The 17500-nt window shown below is 47.5% G+C and overlaps 1 protein-coding gene across 1 annotated transcript in view; it reads left to right on the top strand.

Annotated features, from left to right (window-relative positions):
* The window catches only part of dip2ba (disco-interacting protein 2 homolog Ba), a 54805-nt gene that overhangs the window by 29635 nt on the left and 7670 nt on the right, over positions 1 to 17500 (top strand). Inside the window, exons 7-28 of the mRNA XM_062541282.1 lie at positions 1983 to 2102; positions 2605 to 2802; positions 3572 to 3663; positions 3776 to 3886; positions 4030 to 4153; positions 4347 to 4456; positions 4796 to 4898; positions 5831 to 5895; positions 6469 to 6562; positions 6777 to 6896; positions 7225 to 7339; positions 8095 to 8234; positions 8839 to 8975; positions 9383 to 9463; positions 9734 to 9861; positions 10376 to 10490; positions 10963 to 11164; positions 11411 to 11523; positions 13651 to 13731; positions 14006 to 14129; positions 14929 to 15050; positions 15654 to 15765. Of these exons, the coding sequence (XP_062397266.1) occupies positions 1983 to 2102; positions 2605 to 2802; positions 3572 to 3663; positions 3776 to 3886; positions 4030 to 4153; positions 4347 to 4456; positions 4796 to 4898; positions 5831 to 5895; positions 6469 to 6562; positions 6777 to 6896; positions 7225 to 7339; positions 8095 to 8234; positions 8839 to 8975; positions 9383 to 9463; positions 9734 to 9861; positions 10376 to 10490; positions 10963 to 11164; positions 11411 to 11523; positions 13651 to 13731; positions 14006 to 14129; positions 14929 to 15050; positions 15654 to 15765 (2607 nt within the window). The remainder of the gene's footprint in view (positions 1 to 1982; positions 2103 to 2604; positions 2803 to 3571; positions 3664 to 3775; positions 3887 to 4029; positions 4154 to 4346; positions 4457 to 4795; positions 4899 to 5830; positions 5896 to 6468; positions 6563 to 6776; positions 6897 to 7224; positions 7340 to 8094; positions 8235 to 8838; positions 8976 to 9382; positions 9464 to 9733; positions 9862 to 10375; positions 10491 to 10962; positions 11165 to 11410; positions 11524 to 13650; positions 13732 to 14005; positions 14130 to 14928; positions 15051 to 15653; positions 15766 to 17500) is intronic.

The raw sequence follows: 17500 nt of genomic DNA, 5'->3' as shown, positions 1-17500 counted from the left end.
CCATGCGCCGTGGCCCCCCCACCACAACCCCTAAACTCCTACGCCCACTCCGCTATCATCCCCACGAGGACTCTTTTACGTACAGTATACACCGTGCCCCCCCACCACAACCCTAAACTCCTACGTCCACTCCGCTATCATCCCCACGAGGACTCTTTTTTTTTTTAATACTTTATTTTTTTTTATATTTCCAATACATTCAAAAACCTAAACTCAAAAGACACAAAAACAAACAAAACAAAACAAAAAAGAAAACATTACACACGAGGACTCTTTTACGTACAGTATACACTTTGCCAAAGGCTCATGCTGATTTTGAGTGTATGCGTTTGTTGTGTTACCTCAGTTTACTTTTTAGTCGCAATTTCTCAGAACTCGAGCCCCCATATTGACACTCCGGGATGATGAGGGTTCAAAAGTGTGTGTGTGTGTGTGTGTGTGTGTGTGTGTGTGTGTGTGTGTGTGTGTGTGTGTGTGCCTTTTCTCTGGCGCTAGCTGCTGACCCAGCTGATCTGAATCAATACCCCATGATGCTGGCTAAAGAGCCATGCTAATGACCATTTAACACATTCCCCGAATTAGTCAGGGACGAGCCCTCGCCATTTGAACGTGGACAGGAGGCTGCTCTCAATGGACTGGACTGGAATGGGTGGGTGGGTGGGTGGTGCTGCATATGTCTGCTCAGGGTTGGGTGATGTGGGTGATGGGGGTGGGGTGAGGTTGGGTGGTGGGGCAGCGCAGCTGCTCAAGAGTGCGGAGGTTTGCAGTCCCACCTCTGAAGCGTACTAATTAAGCTCAAGTATGCACTTGTCTGATTTGCCCAGCTTTACTAATGGGATTGGATCTATTCCTCTCCAAGCCCACTCGCCCTCCCACACACACACACACCGACACACTCACACACAGATGCACACTCTAATCTACTAAAAACAGCACTATATAAAGCTACTTGTCAGACTATTGTCGTTTTGGATTGTGTTGTGCCATTCTTACCAGGCTGATGTGATTCATGCTTAATCTTTTGCTTTTGCTGGCTGCTGGCATGGCATTGCATTGCATTGCTCTGCTGTGCTTGAGAATGCTGCTAACAAACTCATGTGCTCTTCTTTTGTTCTCCTTTTCTCTGTGACCTTTTTGTCTGTCCTCTCGTTTCCTATCCATCCCACTTTTGTGGGTCATGTGTTTTTTTGGGGCTTTCATTTTGACTGGCTGTAGGAAGAGGTAAAGGTAATATGACACACACACACACACACACACACACACACACACACACGTCACACGTCACACGTCACCCCACCCCGGAGGGGTCACCACCGAGCTCTGTCCTGTCTGTCTCTTGATCCTCAGTCGGTGTGTCCCTCTAGTTCTGTGTCCCGTGTATCGTCTTAATTTTGCACACACGAGCCTAAAATAGAGTTGACCCCCCCCCCCCAGTGAAGTAATATTATGTGTAGCCTGTGGACAGTAGCCTGTGGGTGCACTCCAAATCACACCTCACACCCTATGTAGTGCGCAAACTTCAGCAAGTAGTGCTGCGCTTGCTAAATAGGTGATTTGTCCCTGCAGAATGTGAGACGGATGGGTGAGTAGAGTGTTATTTGGAGCGCAGCCGTAGACGGAGCCGTGTATGTGTTGTAGACCAGGGCTGCCTACTCGCCGTACCAGAGAGCTGCCTCGGTTGTACCCCCATGAATGATTTAAACATCAGAGAGAGGTACACTGCGCTTGAATTTGGGTTGAGTTGAAATACTCTCAAAAGTCACATTTCCAAGTAGAACTGAGTGAGGAAGAGCTCTTCAAGAACTGAAAGTGGGCATCCCTGAGGAGTAGCTTGGCAGATAACTGTATGTGTGTGTGAGTGAGTGTGTGTGTGTGTGTTTTTGTTTGTGTGTTTGTTTGTTTATTTGTGTGTGTGTGTGTGTGTGTGTGTGTGTATATGTGTGTTTGTGTTGAAGACACTGATGCCTTGTCTGTGCGTGCAGGAGTCCCGGTGAACAGTAGAGTGTCCACTAAGATCCAGCAGCTGCTCAACACGCTCAAGAGGCCCAAGCGGCCGCCACTCAGCGAGTTCTTCCTGGACGACGCGGAGGAGATCGTGGAAGGTAAGAAAGTGACCGTCAAGATACAACATTGCTCCGTGTCTATAATAGTTATGGTCAGACTGTACATCATTTCCTGTGTATTAGCGGCATTGTGTATAAGCCGCAGAACAGTGTTTTATGCAAGTTAAAAGAAACAAAACTAATATTAATGTCATATTAACTGCCCCTGTGTATTAACCTCATAGCTGAAGATATTTTGCAAAAATCAATGTGTAAGCCCGTGGCTAATAGTTGGGAAATTGCGGTAACACAATAAAACAGTATTCTTTATGACGGCACATTCCCCGAATTAGTCAGGGACGAGCCCTCGCCATGTGAACGTGGACAGCAGGCCGCTCTCAATGGACTGGAATGGGTGGGTGGGTGGGTGGTGCTGCATATGTCTGCTCAGGGTTGGGTGATGGGGGTGATGGGGGTGGGGTGTTTATGACAGCAGTGACTGACAGGATGTACACGTTGTCCTGCACTGACTCGTCCTCTGTTGCCCTGCTCTGCTCCGCAGTGCCCCGGCCAGACCCCAGCACGCCCAGGCCCGAGGGGCGCCAGATCATCCCAGTGAAGGGTGAGCCCCTGGGCGTGGTCAGCAACTGGCCCCCGGCCCTGCAGGCAGCGCTGGCCCGCTGGGGGGCCACCCAGGCCAAGAGCCCCGCCCTCACCACGCTGGACAACACCGGCAAGCCCATCTACACCCTCACCTACGGTGAGCCAGAGAGGACAAAAACTCATGAAGGCCTCTGTGCTGCAGCTTCAGATGCAATACTGTTATATTATTTATTATGTAAAAGCATATCTGAACTTGACATAATGTGTTAGTAGATTATAATTGGGTACAGTAGTTCCCCGTGTGTTTCCCGCATTGTGTATAAGCCGCAGGACAGTGTTTTATGCAAGGTCAAAGAAACAAAACCATATTAATCCCATAGTAGTTGCTTCCGTGTATTAAAAAGGAATTATGCAGGATTGGCGATTTCATCTCTGGTTTCGGTTTCCCCGACAGCTTTAGCGTGTATATTTATACATATATAGGCTATATATAAATATATAAATTGCAAGCGTGGTTCTTCTTGTTCCTTACGCGTCTCAGACTTCCACATGCAAACGGGAGAGGATTGTCTCCTGCAGAAACTGCAAGGTTGCAATAGCGGATAGGGACACTGGGGGCGGGAGGAAATATTACTATTTTCGATGAAACTGGTCAGTCAAGCAAAACAACGAACAACGAGCGATTTTATGACTATGAAAAAGTTGCATAGGGTCTCTTTAACCTCATAGCTGAAGAAATGTAGCAAAATCAGTGTATAAGCCGCGGCTAATAGTTGGGAAATAACGGTATGTTACATAACCACAAAAGCATATCTGAACTGCTGAATGTGCTAGTAGGTTAGAATTGGGTAGATGAGTTGAGAGGACTAGACGGTGGTAACATACTTATTGTCTTCTTACTGTTGGTTGGTGTCCACCCTGTGCAGGCAAGCTGTGGAGTCGCAGTCTGAAGCTGGCCTACACGCTCCTCAACAAGCTGGGCACCAAGAACGACCCCGTCCTCAAGCCTGGCGATCGGGTGAGACGCTACGCTACGCAGCCTCTGGGTGATGCAACCCACGGTAACCATGATGAGTTAAGGCTGATCATTGCCATGCTAACTTCATTCTCTGTGTGTGTGTGGTGTGCAGGTGGCGCTGGTCTATCCCAACAATGACCCGGGCATGTTCTGGGTGGCGTTCTATGGCTGTCTGCTGGCAGAGGTCATTCCTGTGCCAATCGAGGTGCCACTCACTCGCAAGGTATGTGGCAGTGTTTGGAGGATAGGAAGGCTTTAAACATGCAACATGAGACATTTTTGTAGCTGATACTTCATAACAGGAGTACATGTAGTAAGATGATGTCCAGTACACTTATTTAATGTTTGCCCATTAATCCCCTGCAGGACGCAGGAAGTCAGCAGATTGGCTTCCTGTTGGGCAGCTGTGGCGTGGGATTGGCTCTGACCAGTGAGGTGTGCCTCAAAGGCCTTCCCAAGACCCCCAATGGAGAGATCCTGCAGTTCAAAGGTCAGCTCCTCTCCTGGAACCTGTGTGAAAGCCCTGCTCTTGTTCTTATTGGTCACCTGTTGAAATAAATCCTGGTCACCTGCAGATTTGTATTTATATGCTCTTCATGATCAGGTGATGAGGTGGAGGAAACATGGTGAGGCTGTCTGTATGTCTGGTGTGTTTATTGATGTTTGGTGGTGTGTTTTCACAGGATGGCCAAGGCTCAAGTGGGTTGTCACGGACACAAAGTACCTGACCAAACCCTCCAAAGACTGGCAGCCCCACATCCCCACAGCCAACACTGATACCGCATACATAGAGGTGAGCAATGTGCAACAGTGTGTGGACTCGTGCAGGTCTTTTATTTATGTCTGTGTTGCTTGACTATCGTAGTTTCCCAACTATTAGCCCCAGCTTATACATTCATTTAGCAATAATTCTTCAGCAGTTAATATGGTATTGATATGGTTTGGTTTCTTTTAACTGGTAAAAAACAACGTCCTGCAGCTTATAGACAGTGTGGCTAAAACACAGGAAATTGCTGTACTGCAAAGTTATTATGTTATATTAAATTGTTATTATGTGATATTAAGTTGTTATTATGTTATTAAATGGTGATTATGATATGTTGTGTGTGTGTGTGTTCTCTTTCCCCTCCAGTACAAGGCCAGTAAGGAGGGCACAGTTATGGGCGTGGCTGTTTCGAAGATTTCAATGTTGACACACTGCCAGGCTCTCACACAGGCCTGCAACTACTGTGAAGGTGAGTGCTCATCCCCTCACTCTCAATGTAGACGCATCTCTTAGCAAGGGCAGATATGTCTTCCCAACGCCCGAAATGTCACAATATAAAATGATCTATCAGGAGCTCATGGTGTTGTGGACTTTTTTATTCTATTCACTTGATAACCGGCGTCTTGACGGGCGTGGACACATAGGTGGAGCCGGTTGGCATCAGCCCCTGTGCTGTTGGGTGTGGTCAAGCCCATGGGGCCTTGCGTGGGTGGGCGGGTGTGGGTGGGTGGTGTCGCTCGTGCCCCTTTTTTAGACACGCCGAGGCCAGGAAGAGTCTTGCCCAGGCGGACAACAGCCGGATGCCTAGCGATCCGCTCTGATGAATTTGAGCCACGTTTATTAATTAATGCCAAAGAGGCAGATGGGACAAGCACAGTGCACAGGCCCATGTGCACTGCAGCGCTGCATGCAAACACTGTTCACTGACAAGAAGAGTTGCCTTATATGTATTTAAGAGTGTGTGTGTGTTTTGTGTGTGTGTGTGTGTGTGTGTGTGTGTGTGAACTTTGGAGTCAGAGGCAACATATACCTCACACACTGGCACGTGGCACAATGGCACAGCGACCCAGGAAAGGCTGAATAATTCAGAGCACTTTAGCGGCTCGCGTCCCGTGCGCCCCATACGGAGGGGCCTCGTGTTTCTGCTGCCATGAATCTTTCATGGCCATCCGCTCATCCCGCTCTCCGAGCGCCGCTCCGAACAAAAGCCCGCTGCCTCGGCCATCTGGGAGAGAGAGAGAGAGAGAAAGCGCGGCCCGTGAGCGTCAACGCGGGTCTCGTGCCGCCGCCGTCACGGACCGGCACCGGAACGCCAACGCAAACAGGAAGCGTTGTGGTCACAGGAGATCGGTGTTCGTTGTGCGTTCTTTACATTTTGTGTGTTCGTTTGTTTTTTTTCAGGGGAGACGCTGGTGAACGTGCTGGACTTCAAGAAGGACATGGGTCTGTGGCACGGCGTCTTAACGGTGCGTCTCTACAGCCGGGAACATCACAGTGGGCTGGTCTCAGATCAGTCAGAGGTTACAAAGCATAATTAAGCAATAAGCCCCGAGAGGCCGTGGTTTTATGCTGTTATTTAGAACAGCTAAGGGACGTTGTTAGGCATGACGCGAAGCGGAGTGCCTTAAAACCCCCTCAGCTGTTCTAAATTCAGTATAAACCACGGCCTCGAAGCAACGAAAAATGCAACGATGTATTCATAGATACTCATTCTTCCGCCAAGAAATATATTCCCTCCATATGAATGGTTGCCATGCAACAACGAGACGCAGCCACTATAACTTTTGTGCTAGTTGTGGTAGCACATTACTATAGAACGAAATGCGGTCAAGGTGTGTGTTTATTGTGAAATTTACATCGGCATCGAACGCAATTCAGCCAATCATAATCAAGGACCGGAACTATCCGTTTTAGAAAGTCCCGTTCATACGGGTCAAGAGGCCTGCTAAAGAGATGCAGTATAGTCATGAGAGGCACAGCTGATTCAGGATCAGTAGCCTGCGAGCCCGTAGTGAATTTCTGTGTGTCTGTTTCTGCAGAGTGTCATGAACCGCATTCACACCATCAGTGTCCCCTATGCCGTCATGAAGGCCTGTCCCCTGTCCTGGGTCCAGAGAGTTCATATCCACAAAGGTACAGGGATCCACACACACACACTCACACACACATATAATACACACACACACACACACACACACACACACACAATACACCATCACACTCACTCATGATGAAGACATTTACGTCCAGAATGGCAAAACATTTTAGAGGTTGGTCATTATCGATTCTCCTATCGAATTGAATTTATTACATGGTTAAATCTGTGTGTGTGTGTGTGTGTGTACAGCTCGTGTGGCCCTGGTTAAATGTCGAGACCTTCACTGGGCTATGATGGCCCACCGGGAACAGAGAGACACCAACCTGGCGTCACTGCGCATGCTGATCGTGGCGGACGGAGCCAACCCATGTGAGTGCAGTCGCACACGTCACCTGCAGGAACATGCGTCACCATGAGTCAGCGCATCTCTCTCTCATACACACTCTCTCTCTCTCTCTCTCCATCTCTCTCTCTTTCTCTGTCCATCTCTCCCTCTCTCTCTCTCTCTGTGTCCATCTATCTTCCTGTCACCTCTCTGTGTCTGTTCTCTCCCTCTGGCACACTGTAAATCAATGTGAATGTGAACAAAACACAGGGGTTATGGGTTCTGTGTTTGATATGCTGGATTCATGGTGGTTTCCACTAGTGAGGCTGGTCAGGTTGGCGTTTCTCTGATGTTCTCCTGTGTGTGTTCTAGGGTCAGTGTCTTCGTGCGACGCCTTCCTGAACGTGTTCCAGTCCCACGGGCTGAAGCCAGAGGTCATCTGTCCCTGTGCCTCGTCCCCAGAGGCCCTGACCGTGGCCATCCGCCGGTGAGCCAGCATACGCCACACAGCAGCACCCTCACTGCCACTCATAGACAACACCACAAACTCAACTATCACGAACACCATCAGCTAGAAAGAGTGTGTTTGTGGCACAAATATAGCACTTAAGCTGCCACCACACCTTTACTAGAGAGCAATATCCTATCACTTAAACCATCAGATTGAGATTGTGTTTCTGGCACAAATATGATAAATAGATAGATAGATAGATAGATAGATATACTTTATTCATCCCCAAGGGGAAATTACAGAATAAAGCAGAAATTAAGCTGCCACCACACCTTAACTAGAGAGAAAACTCCGCTATCACTAACACCATCCGCTTGAAGGAGTGTGTTTGTGGCTCTAATGGAGCACTATAGCTGCCACGACACCTGCACTAGAGAGGTCCAGTAGCGATGATAGAGATGCGCCAAAAACGACAGCAGCTTGTGTTCAACTCGATCAGATTATGTACTTCCTCACTTGCAGCAAGCATCCAGAGGCTCGCCGCCATGTCGCAGCATCTCTACCATCACATTTCAACACGGCATTATCTCTCCACTGCTTCCTCCGCATTCTTATCTTCCTTCCTTCCTCTCTCTCTCTCTCTCTCTCTCTCTCTCTCTCTCTCTCTCTCCCTCTCCCTCTCCCTCTCCCTCTCCCTCTCCCTCTCCCTCTCTGTCTGTCTCTCTCTCTCTCTCTCTCTCTCTCTCTCCCTCTCTCCCTCTCCGTCTGTCTCTCTTCTCTGTCTTGCGTAGGCCTGGTGTGCGTGGGGCTCCTCTCCCGGCGAGGGCGATCTTGTCGATGACCGGCCTGAGTCACGGGGTGATCCGGGTCAACACCGAGGACAAGAACTCGGCCCTCACCGTGCAGGACGTGGGTCATGTCATGCCAGGAGGTGAGAGACGGATCAAGAACCTTTTAGAAACCTCTTGAATTAATTAGAGTGTGTGTGTGTGTGTGTGTGTGTGTGTGTGTGTGTGTGTGTGTGTGTGTGTGTGTGTGTGTGTGTGTGTGTGTGTGTGTGTGTGTGTGTGTGTGTGTGTGTGTGTGTGTGTGTGTGTCTGTCTGTCTGTCTGTCTGTCTGTCTGTCTGTCTGTCTGTCTGTCTGTCTGTCTGTCTGTCTGTCTGTCTGTCTGTCTGTCTGTCTGTCTGTCTGTCTGTCTGTCTGTCTGTCTGTCTGTCTGTCTGTCTGTCTGTCTGTCTGTCTGTCTGTCTGTCTGTCTGTCTGTCTGTCTGTCTGTCTGTCTGTCTGTTTGTGAGGGAGGGAGGAAGGAAAGGGAGAGAGAAAGCACGTGTCTGTGCCTTCGATGTCATTTATAAATGGATGAGTACAGTATGTGTGAATTTAGATGTGCTATTATGTGTGTCCTGTACCTCTGATTTCAGTGTGTGTGTGTGTGTGTGTGTGTGTGTGTGTGTGCACTTGTGTGTGTGTGTGTCTGTGTCTGTGTCTGTGTGTGTGCGTGCGTGTGTGTGTGTGTGTATGTGTGTGTTCACAGCACTGATGTGTATTGTGAAGCCAGACGGGCCGCCCATGCTGTGCAAGACGGATGAGATCGGTGAGATTGTGCTGAACTCCCGGGCAGGAGGCACTATGTACTACGGCCTGCCTGGAGTCACCAAGAACACGTTTGAGGTCAGCACTCACTCATCTGTCACATGTCAACAAGAATAACACCCCTGCTCACCCCTCTCTGGAAATGCATACTTCATACTCATATCAGTTCAGCTGTTTCAGTGTTATACTGTAGTTAATATGCATTTAAATGTACAGTATATAGTTAGACAGCTTATTTGATTAACTAAATAGGCTTGTGAGTACCGTAATTTCCCAACTATACATTGATTTAGCAAAATTTCACCAGCTATGAGATTAATATACAGGGTCAATTAATATGGTTTTGTTTCTTTCAACTTGCATAAAGCACTGTCCTTCGACTTATACACGGCATATTGCTGTGTGTGTTTCAGAGAGTGCGATCTCGGGCTGTGTTGTTGTATGCACTGCAGTTGTGTTCTGTCTGATGGTGTTCCCTTCTACAGGTGATCCCAGTGAACTCCAGTGGTGCTCCCATCGGGGAGATCCCCTTCACCCGTACTGGCCTGCTCGGCTTCGTAGGGCCGGTAAGACTGTTGGCAGTTGTGTGCGTTGTGCGTGTTATGTTTGTGCAATGGTGCTGGCAGTGAGTGAATACTGGTGTTTCTGTGTGGGCATATTTTATCAGCACCCGTGGAACGGATTTTTGTACTTACGCATACATAACAGCTGAACGCCTCCGTCCTCTCTCACTGTAATGCACGGTGGTCGTTTGTGTCCGTTTAAATAGAGCAGATGCATATTGCGTGGTGCTGTCGTGCGTCCGCTTTATAAGCGTACGTGTTGTCTGTGTTCAGGGCAGCCTGGTGTTCGTGGTGGGGAAGATCGAGGGGCTGCTGATGGTCAGCAGCCGGCGGCACAATGCAGACGATCTCGTGGCCACGGCGCTGGCCGTGGAGCCAGTCAAGACTGTTTACCGCGGGAGGTGAGTCCAGCTGACACCCCCTGCTGAACGGCCCTCATGAGTAGAGAGATCAGATCTCACGGCAGTTTTGTGAGGCTTTAAGGATGTTAAGATGATAGAACATTTAAATAAGTTCAGCTGGACATAGCAAAGGTCACTTCGGAGAAGTCTACACAATGTTTGAAGAGACAGGTGCACACATCCAAAGGTTTTTTTTAACAGGTGCCAGACAAAAACGTGTCAAAGAGGGAAGGGGATGGTCTGCACACTGTATGAGGGCTCCAAAAATACTTCATTTATTTACTAAAGAGGCAACGTTTCGATCTACAGATCTTCATCAGGCCTCTTCATCAAGTCTACACAATGTGACATTGTGTTCATGTATGGGGTTTCAAGCTAGTCGTTGTAAAATGTAAAATGTTGAGAGTAAACATGCAGTATTTGTGTGTCGTAGCGCTATATGAAACTGAATGTAATAGAACTGAATGTGTGATAAGTGTGCGGTGTGATGTGTGATGTGTGTATTTGTGGACAGGATTGCTGTGTTCTCGGTCACTGTGTTCTACGACGAGAGGATCGTCATCGTGGCTGAGCAGCGTCCTGACGCCAGTGAGGAGGACAGCTTCCAGTGGATGAGCCGAGTGCTGCAGGTCAGGCCCACGCCATCTCCGCAGACTATCACACCCATTCTAGAACCTTCCCCTCTCCAAGCATACTGTACACTGCAAAAGTTAGGGATATCTGGCTTTTGGGTTAAATGTATGGAAAATGTAAAAAGTTCAAGCTACGAGTGGTATTATATCATGAAAGTAGGGCATTTAAGTAGAAGCATGCAATGGTGATTTCCTCATCTCAAACAACTTGTTGAAACAAAGGGCAACACATTTCAGTCGAAAGCTGAATATCCGTGACTTTTTGTGAGAGGTGTAGTGTTTACACATAAACTAACTGACTTCTGAACTGACTTCTGAACTAACTTCAACTAACTTTCCCTGGAGAATAATTTGACAGTAATGAGTCAGTTAGAAACTGAAAAATTAGTTGTTTGCGGAACTGAGAAATTCCCCCCTCTCTCTCTGACGTCACTGAAATGTTCTGGTTTCTCCTCTGTCCTCTCTGTAGGCCATAGACAGCATCCACCAGGTGGGCCTGTTCTGCCTGGCACTGGTGCCCGCCAACACGTTACCCAAGACACCGCTGGGTGGCATCCATGTGTCGGAGACCAAGCAGCACTTCCTGGAGGGCTCCCTCCACCCCTGCAACATCCTCATGTGCCCCCACACCTGTGTGACCAACATGCCCAAACCACGACAGAAACAGCCAGGTAAACATCCACGGCAACTTACAAAATAGAACATTTGTCTGAGAACTAGGTTTTCATAGCCCATAATTTAGGTCCCTTAGCAAAAGAGGCCTACAGTAAATGTAACAATAAACAGCACTTTTGCAAGCTCACACATACACCCAAAGCACTCCCTCCCGCCTTAATAACCAGTAACTAATAGTAACTAACTAGTAACTAATGTTATATTTACTCTTCCTCACTGTGTGGCTTTGCTGTGTTTTGCAGTTGGTGTTGGTCCTGCCTCCATCATGGTGGGGAACCTAGTGGCAGGGAAGAGAATCGCCCAAGCGGCAGGCCGTGAGCTGGGGCTGATCGAGGACCAGGACCTGGTGAGGAAGGTAAGCCTCAGCTCCCGTCTGGCAGCAAATGCCCACAGCTCCAGCAGCAGGAGGTCCACGCCAGAGAGTGTCCTCCCCCCTCAGTCTCACGAGCTGATGCAGGAGGGGGTGCAGCCAGCTTGATGCAACTCAAGGAGGTCACTGTGAATATGAATGAGAGGAGTGAATGAACTAGCATGCTATCTGGTTAGCTACATGCTATCTTTATCCATCTGCGTTATTAAAGAACTGACTTGAAGCTTCATGTCCCTTCAACCCCCCATATTGATGCAAGAGCACAGGCACTTGGGTGTAACTCAATTGAGGCTCCATGATTATGAATGCTAGGAGTGAATGAGCTAGCTGAGTTAGCTAACATCTGCTCTCTCTATCTGCTATGTGCTATCTGCTAATAACATGTGTTGAAAAGGACGGGGAGGGTGAGTGAAGAGTCAAGGGTGGGTGGTGGGCTGTTCTCTGTCTCTCTCTCTCTCTCTCTCCTCTAAGTGTTTGTTTCTGTTCTGTCCCTACTCCCTGGTCCACATGGGGGATGTAGCTCAGTATGTGGCCCACCATGATGGTAAGGCGGATGTCTGGCTGACTGACTTGCTGGTCTGAGGACTGAGTCCTTCTCCTCCCTCTCCCTGTTTTGAGTGGTGGTTGATCTGTGTCTGTTTGCTGTGCCGGTGTCGTGTCAGATGTGTGTGCAGGACTGCGCAGCCGCACGCTCTCACTCCCACCAGCCACGCTTGTCCTCAGCGGCCACAGCGGCAAACAGAGTGACCCATGTGTGCTATAGGGAGAGAGAATGTTCTGGAACAGTTCAGTCGGCGTTGTGTTATTCACCCAAGTTGCAAAGGTCCTAGCCCTTAGTGTTTTAGACAAGTTATCAAACTGGTTTTGAAGGTGCTCATCACTCAAGAAGTAAGCTGTCAAGATCAACTCTTAAAATAGACTCTCATATGATTTTCTGTTGAACCACATATCTGCCCATTGAAGTATTGCTCAAGGAAACCAGTCAAAATAAATCACGCACAAAAAGGATCAAGAATACTTCAAAAGATTTTAATGAATGTCATAGTTGGGTTGGTACTGAGGGTGTGCCCATTAATTTATGTAATTGCAGTATATTTAGGAAGAATTTTCAGTGGTAATTCGATTTGAAATATTTATGGGAAGAAAAATAAATCGCCTGCAGTTATTTTTAGCTCTCTCACTATAAGATGTACGAGCAGTTGTCCTTACAGTTAAAAATGAACTTGACTGTAATACCTTTGACGGCAGTAGTTTGGATCTTAAATGAAGCATGAACTACATTTGCCACTCTAGGCTGTGTGTGTGTGTGTGTGTGTGTGTGTGTGTGTGAGAGAGAGAGAGAGAGAGAGAGAGAGAGAGAGAGAGAGAGAGAGAGAGAGAGAGAGAGAGAGAGAGAGAGAGAGAGAGAGAGAGAGAGAGAGAGAGAGAGAGAGAGAGAGAGAGAGAGAGAGAGAGAGAGAGCGCGAGTGTGTATGTCTGTGTATTCCAGAGGCTGAAGGGCTGGGTGCTTACCCTTGTATAAAATTCAGTTTGATAAAGATTGTTAGGGCACGCGTCACCAGCATACAGTCGCGCACACACACATGCGTGCTAGTAAGCACGCACACACACACACACACACACACACACCATTAGACTCTGCATGGTTTGGTGAGCAATGCCAACCCTCTGCATGCACCCTTTGCTTCGCTTCAGAGCCTTTGTGGTGGAGCACACCCGGCTGTTGCTGTGTGTGTGTGTGTGTCTTTGTTAGTTGGAGCGGACAGCACAGGCCTGTCTCCCACGCCAGCTCTCCCGTCTCTGTGTGGACTCCCCCCCCCCCCACTGTGCCCCAGCCTTTCTTCTCCCCACTTGTGTCTGTGGCCTGCCAGTCTAGAGTCTTGGCGCTGGCTTAGTGACCCAGACCTCGCTGCCACTGCGTCTGCTTCTACCGCCCGCTAGTGTTCACAGTGGCCATGTTACTGTACTGTAGGCAGCAAGCAAGAGCCCTAGGAGGATGTCCTTTCAAATCCTATGTGTCCTTCCATGACTGTCTGAAGGTAGGTTTAGGTTGATGGTATGGATGGATTGACACTAACTGAGAGCCTGACCATTTTTTTTTACTTTTTACAGCACCAGTTCTTGTCGGAAGCCTTGCAGTGGAGAGCTCAGACTGACCCAGACCACGTCCTTTATGTGCTGCTCAATGCCAAGGTACAGTGAGACACCTACAGGTTAAAGCCTGTCACATAGTCCGCAGTCTACAGTCTATTTTGAGCGCAAAATGCTTTGCTCATTAAATCCAGAAACAGGCTTTCAGATCCTTGTTGGTGCGCAAGTACACAAGTTGTTCTCACCCTAGGTGCCTGCTGTAATCTCAGTCCCGACTGTTTTCTAGGGCCTGTTGGAATGTTGTGTCTGTTTAAGAGGTTAGCGGACAAAATACAGAAGTTCTGTACTAACTGTAGTAACTCCTCCTCTCCTCCAGGGGGTGGCGGTAAGCACGGCCTCATGTTTGCAGCTTCACAAACGGGCAGAGAAGGTGGCCGCAGCACTGATGGAGCGAGGAGGCATCAATACAGGAGACAACGTGGTGCTACTCTATCCTCCTGGTATGCACACACACCCTTCCCCCCACACTTTTATCCAATGGGAAACCTCTATTCACAACTACCGTAATTTGCCATCTATTAGCTGTGGCTTATATGGTGATTTTGTCAAATTTCTTCAGGGTAATACACAGGGGCAGTTAATATGGTATTAATATGGTTTTGTTTCGTTTAACTTGAATAAAACACTGTCCTACGGCTTGTACACAAAGAAACTACTGGATACTTCCTCTCTAATGTGTGTGAACCTTTCCATTATTGTAGGTCCCCTAGATACTTTATTTTGTCTATTTTGTAACTTCAATAAAAGCATTGACATCTATACCCATGTCTTAACTAGAGTGCTAAAAATAATCAATTCATTATTAAACCCAGAAATGAAGTCACATTAGTAGTACTGGGAAGAGCGGTTTGTCCATTTGACGCGTTTTGTACATTTTGTACATTTGACATAAGAAAATTAAGGCAGTTACGAATGTGCTGTGACCGGACAAAAAACCTTCTTGTCCAATCCAATCCACTTTATTTATATAGTACAATTTAAACAAACACAAGGTTTCCAAAGTGCTGTACACCACAAAATGACGACAACAGTAGGATAAAAGAGATAAAACTACTTCTAAAATAGTAAAAGAAATCAAATAAAAAGAAGTAGGATAAAATAAGAGTAGGATAAGTAATCAATTAGCATAAAGTAATAAAATAGAATAAAATCAAACAATCCAAAAATCAAATTCTTGTGTGCTTGTTGTGTTTGTGACTGCCCTATGGGTGCTCATATGTGCTCTGTCCCTGTGTGCAGGTATTGACCTGATCTCCTCCTTCTACGGCTGCCTGTATGCGGGCTGTGTCCCGGTGACGGTGCGGCCGCCTCACCCTCAGAACCTGGCCGCCACGCTGCCCACTGTGCGCATGATCATCGACGTAAGTGTGTTGTCTGTCAGACGTAGAGACGTAGTCGCCCAGTAGGGTTGAAGAAATCAACCTGCAGCTCCTCTGTTTGGTGTCAGTTGACTGACTAATCTGAAGCCGTAATCTGGATGTGTATCATAATTTCCCTACTATTAGCCGCGGCATATACACTGATTTTACTCAATTTCTTCAGCTATGAGGTTAATACACGGTGGCAGCTAATATGCTATTAACATGGTTTTGTTTCTTTTAACTCGCATAAAACACTGTCCTGTGGCTTATACACAATGCCGCTAATACACAGGAAATTACTGTAACAGAAGAGCTGATATATGTTAGTCACTAACTTGGATAAAATGTACAGTAGCTGGACTTACTCTCGACACAGCATGACCTACTTTACTTGGTATATGTATACTGCATAAAACTGTATCCACCAAAATGCAAACATTTTAGTAACCAGTTGAGACCGTGCTCTAAAGCTCATGGGTACGTGCCTGCGTGCGTGCGTGCGTGCGTGCTTGTGTGTGTGTGTGTGTGTGTGTGATGTTGACTGTTGCCAGAGCTCCGCAGTTCTTGACGGCATGTTTCCTCTCTCTGTGCTCCTGTGTGCAGGTCAGTAAAGCTGCCTGTATCCTCACCACTCAACTCCTCATGAAGATCCTCAGGTCCAAAGAAGCTGCCGCCAGCGTCAACATCAAGACGTGGCCCACCATCATAGACACAGGTGAGAGTGGCCCACCATCATAGACACAGGTGAGAGGGCCCACCATCATAGACACAGGTGAGACTGGCCCACCATCATAGACACAGGTGAGAGTGGCCCACCATCATAGACACAGGTGAGAGGGCCCACCATCATAGACACAGGTGAGAGTGGCCCACCATCATAGACACAGGTGAGAGGGCCCACCATCATAGACACAGGTGAGAGTGGCCCACCATCATAGACACAGGTGAGAGTGGCCCACCATCATAGACACAGGTGAGAGGGCCCACCATCATAGACACAGGTGAGAGGGCCCACCATCATAGACACAGGTGAGAGTGGCCCACCATCATAGACACAGGTGAGAGTGGCCCACCATCATAGACACAGGTGAGAGTAGGTGAGAGGGTAGAGTCTGGTCCTAGCTCCCAGGTGATCTACCGGTCTGTCCATCTCTCAAAGACAGTGTAAACATACTGGGCACATTGTTTTTAGATTTTCATGATGTCCTTTCATAGATAGAGCAGTAAGTATACAGTACAGGCCATCACAATTATAGCTGACTGAGTTATTTCACAGAAGAAAATAAGGAGGATTTCTCAAGTTTCTCACCCAAAATATGTGGGGAAAAAGTCAACATCCGTCTTTCTGTTGCTATTCCTCTGCTAATGGGGAGGATTCAGAGCACAAAAGTTTGTTCGAGGAACGAAGCTAGGTCTAATGCGACTTACAGATTGGCATCAAATCGTGCTCTCACAGCAACCACACCGTTAGGCTAATCGTAATCGCACTCTGAGATTGCCTTCAAGCAAGCGAAAGGATGCTTTGAAAGCATCTGATTTGCTGGAGGGGCAAGGCAACAGGAAAACAGGAGGCTACAGTGACTGACAGGTCCTGTGGTAGAGCTAATGTTATGAGAGTGTTAAAATACCGGATGTTTTACGGGAAAATATTAAAACGGGAAGACGGGGGGAAAAAAGTTACAATATGTGAAAAACCCAGAAAAAACCCATAAGAGTTGACAGGTGCGGCACATACACAGAGAGATGGTAAACAGGAACCCCACAACCAACAGACCTGACAGGGTGTAGGGAAGTAGCTGTGACAAAGTGCTGAACAAATATGCACTTGTATGCATAAGCAGACACTCACAGTCTTTGACAGGCCCTCTGTGTGACCCCTCAAATCAGTCGTCACATCTACCATGCGCATGCCATCTCACAACACTCGCACTTACATCCACATAAAGCACTGAGAAAGAATCTTAGGCACCTGTTAGATTTGTTGTTTTAGTCATGAATTGTTTTGTGTGTTTTTCCATCGTCTTCACTAGAATTCAACCAGATAAATACTAAAAAATCACAAAAAAAATGTTTTTGCCATGTTATAATGACCAGTATCTCAAGGGGTAAGCTGAAACTGTCAGCAGCTCCTTGCAGGCCAGGCATGCCTATCAGTGGCCTGGATGGGGACCGACAGCTCCACCAAGGGCTTCCCCTTGGGTCATTATGCCACTGCTAAAACAACAAATCCAAATGGCAGCTTGAGACTGAAATTGGACTGGTATCAGAACAAAAACAACATTTTTTATGTGTATTTAAATACTGTGTACATCTGTGCTGTGTTCTCTAATCATATTTGAATTAAGAGTGAGAATGAGAAATAAACAATATGTTCCTTATGGCATTAGTATTGAGGCAAAACATGAAAGGTGCCTAAGACTTTTGCACAGTGCTGTACACACACATATGCA

The sequence above is a fragment of the Sardina pilchardus genome, chromosome 7 (genome assembly GCF_963854185.1).
Source record: "Sardina pilchardus chromosome 7, fSarPil1.1, whole genome shotgun sequence".
Classification (NCBI taxonomy): Eukaryota; Metazoa; Chordata; class Actinopteri; order Clupeiformes; family Clupeidae; genus Sardina; species Sardina pilchardus.
Note: the sequence above shows the minus strand (reverse complement) of the source record. Positions and strands in the feature narration are given on the sequence as shown.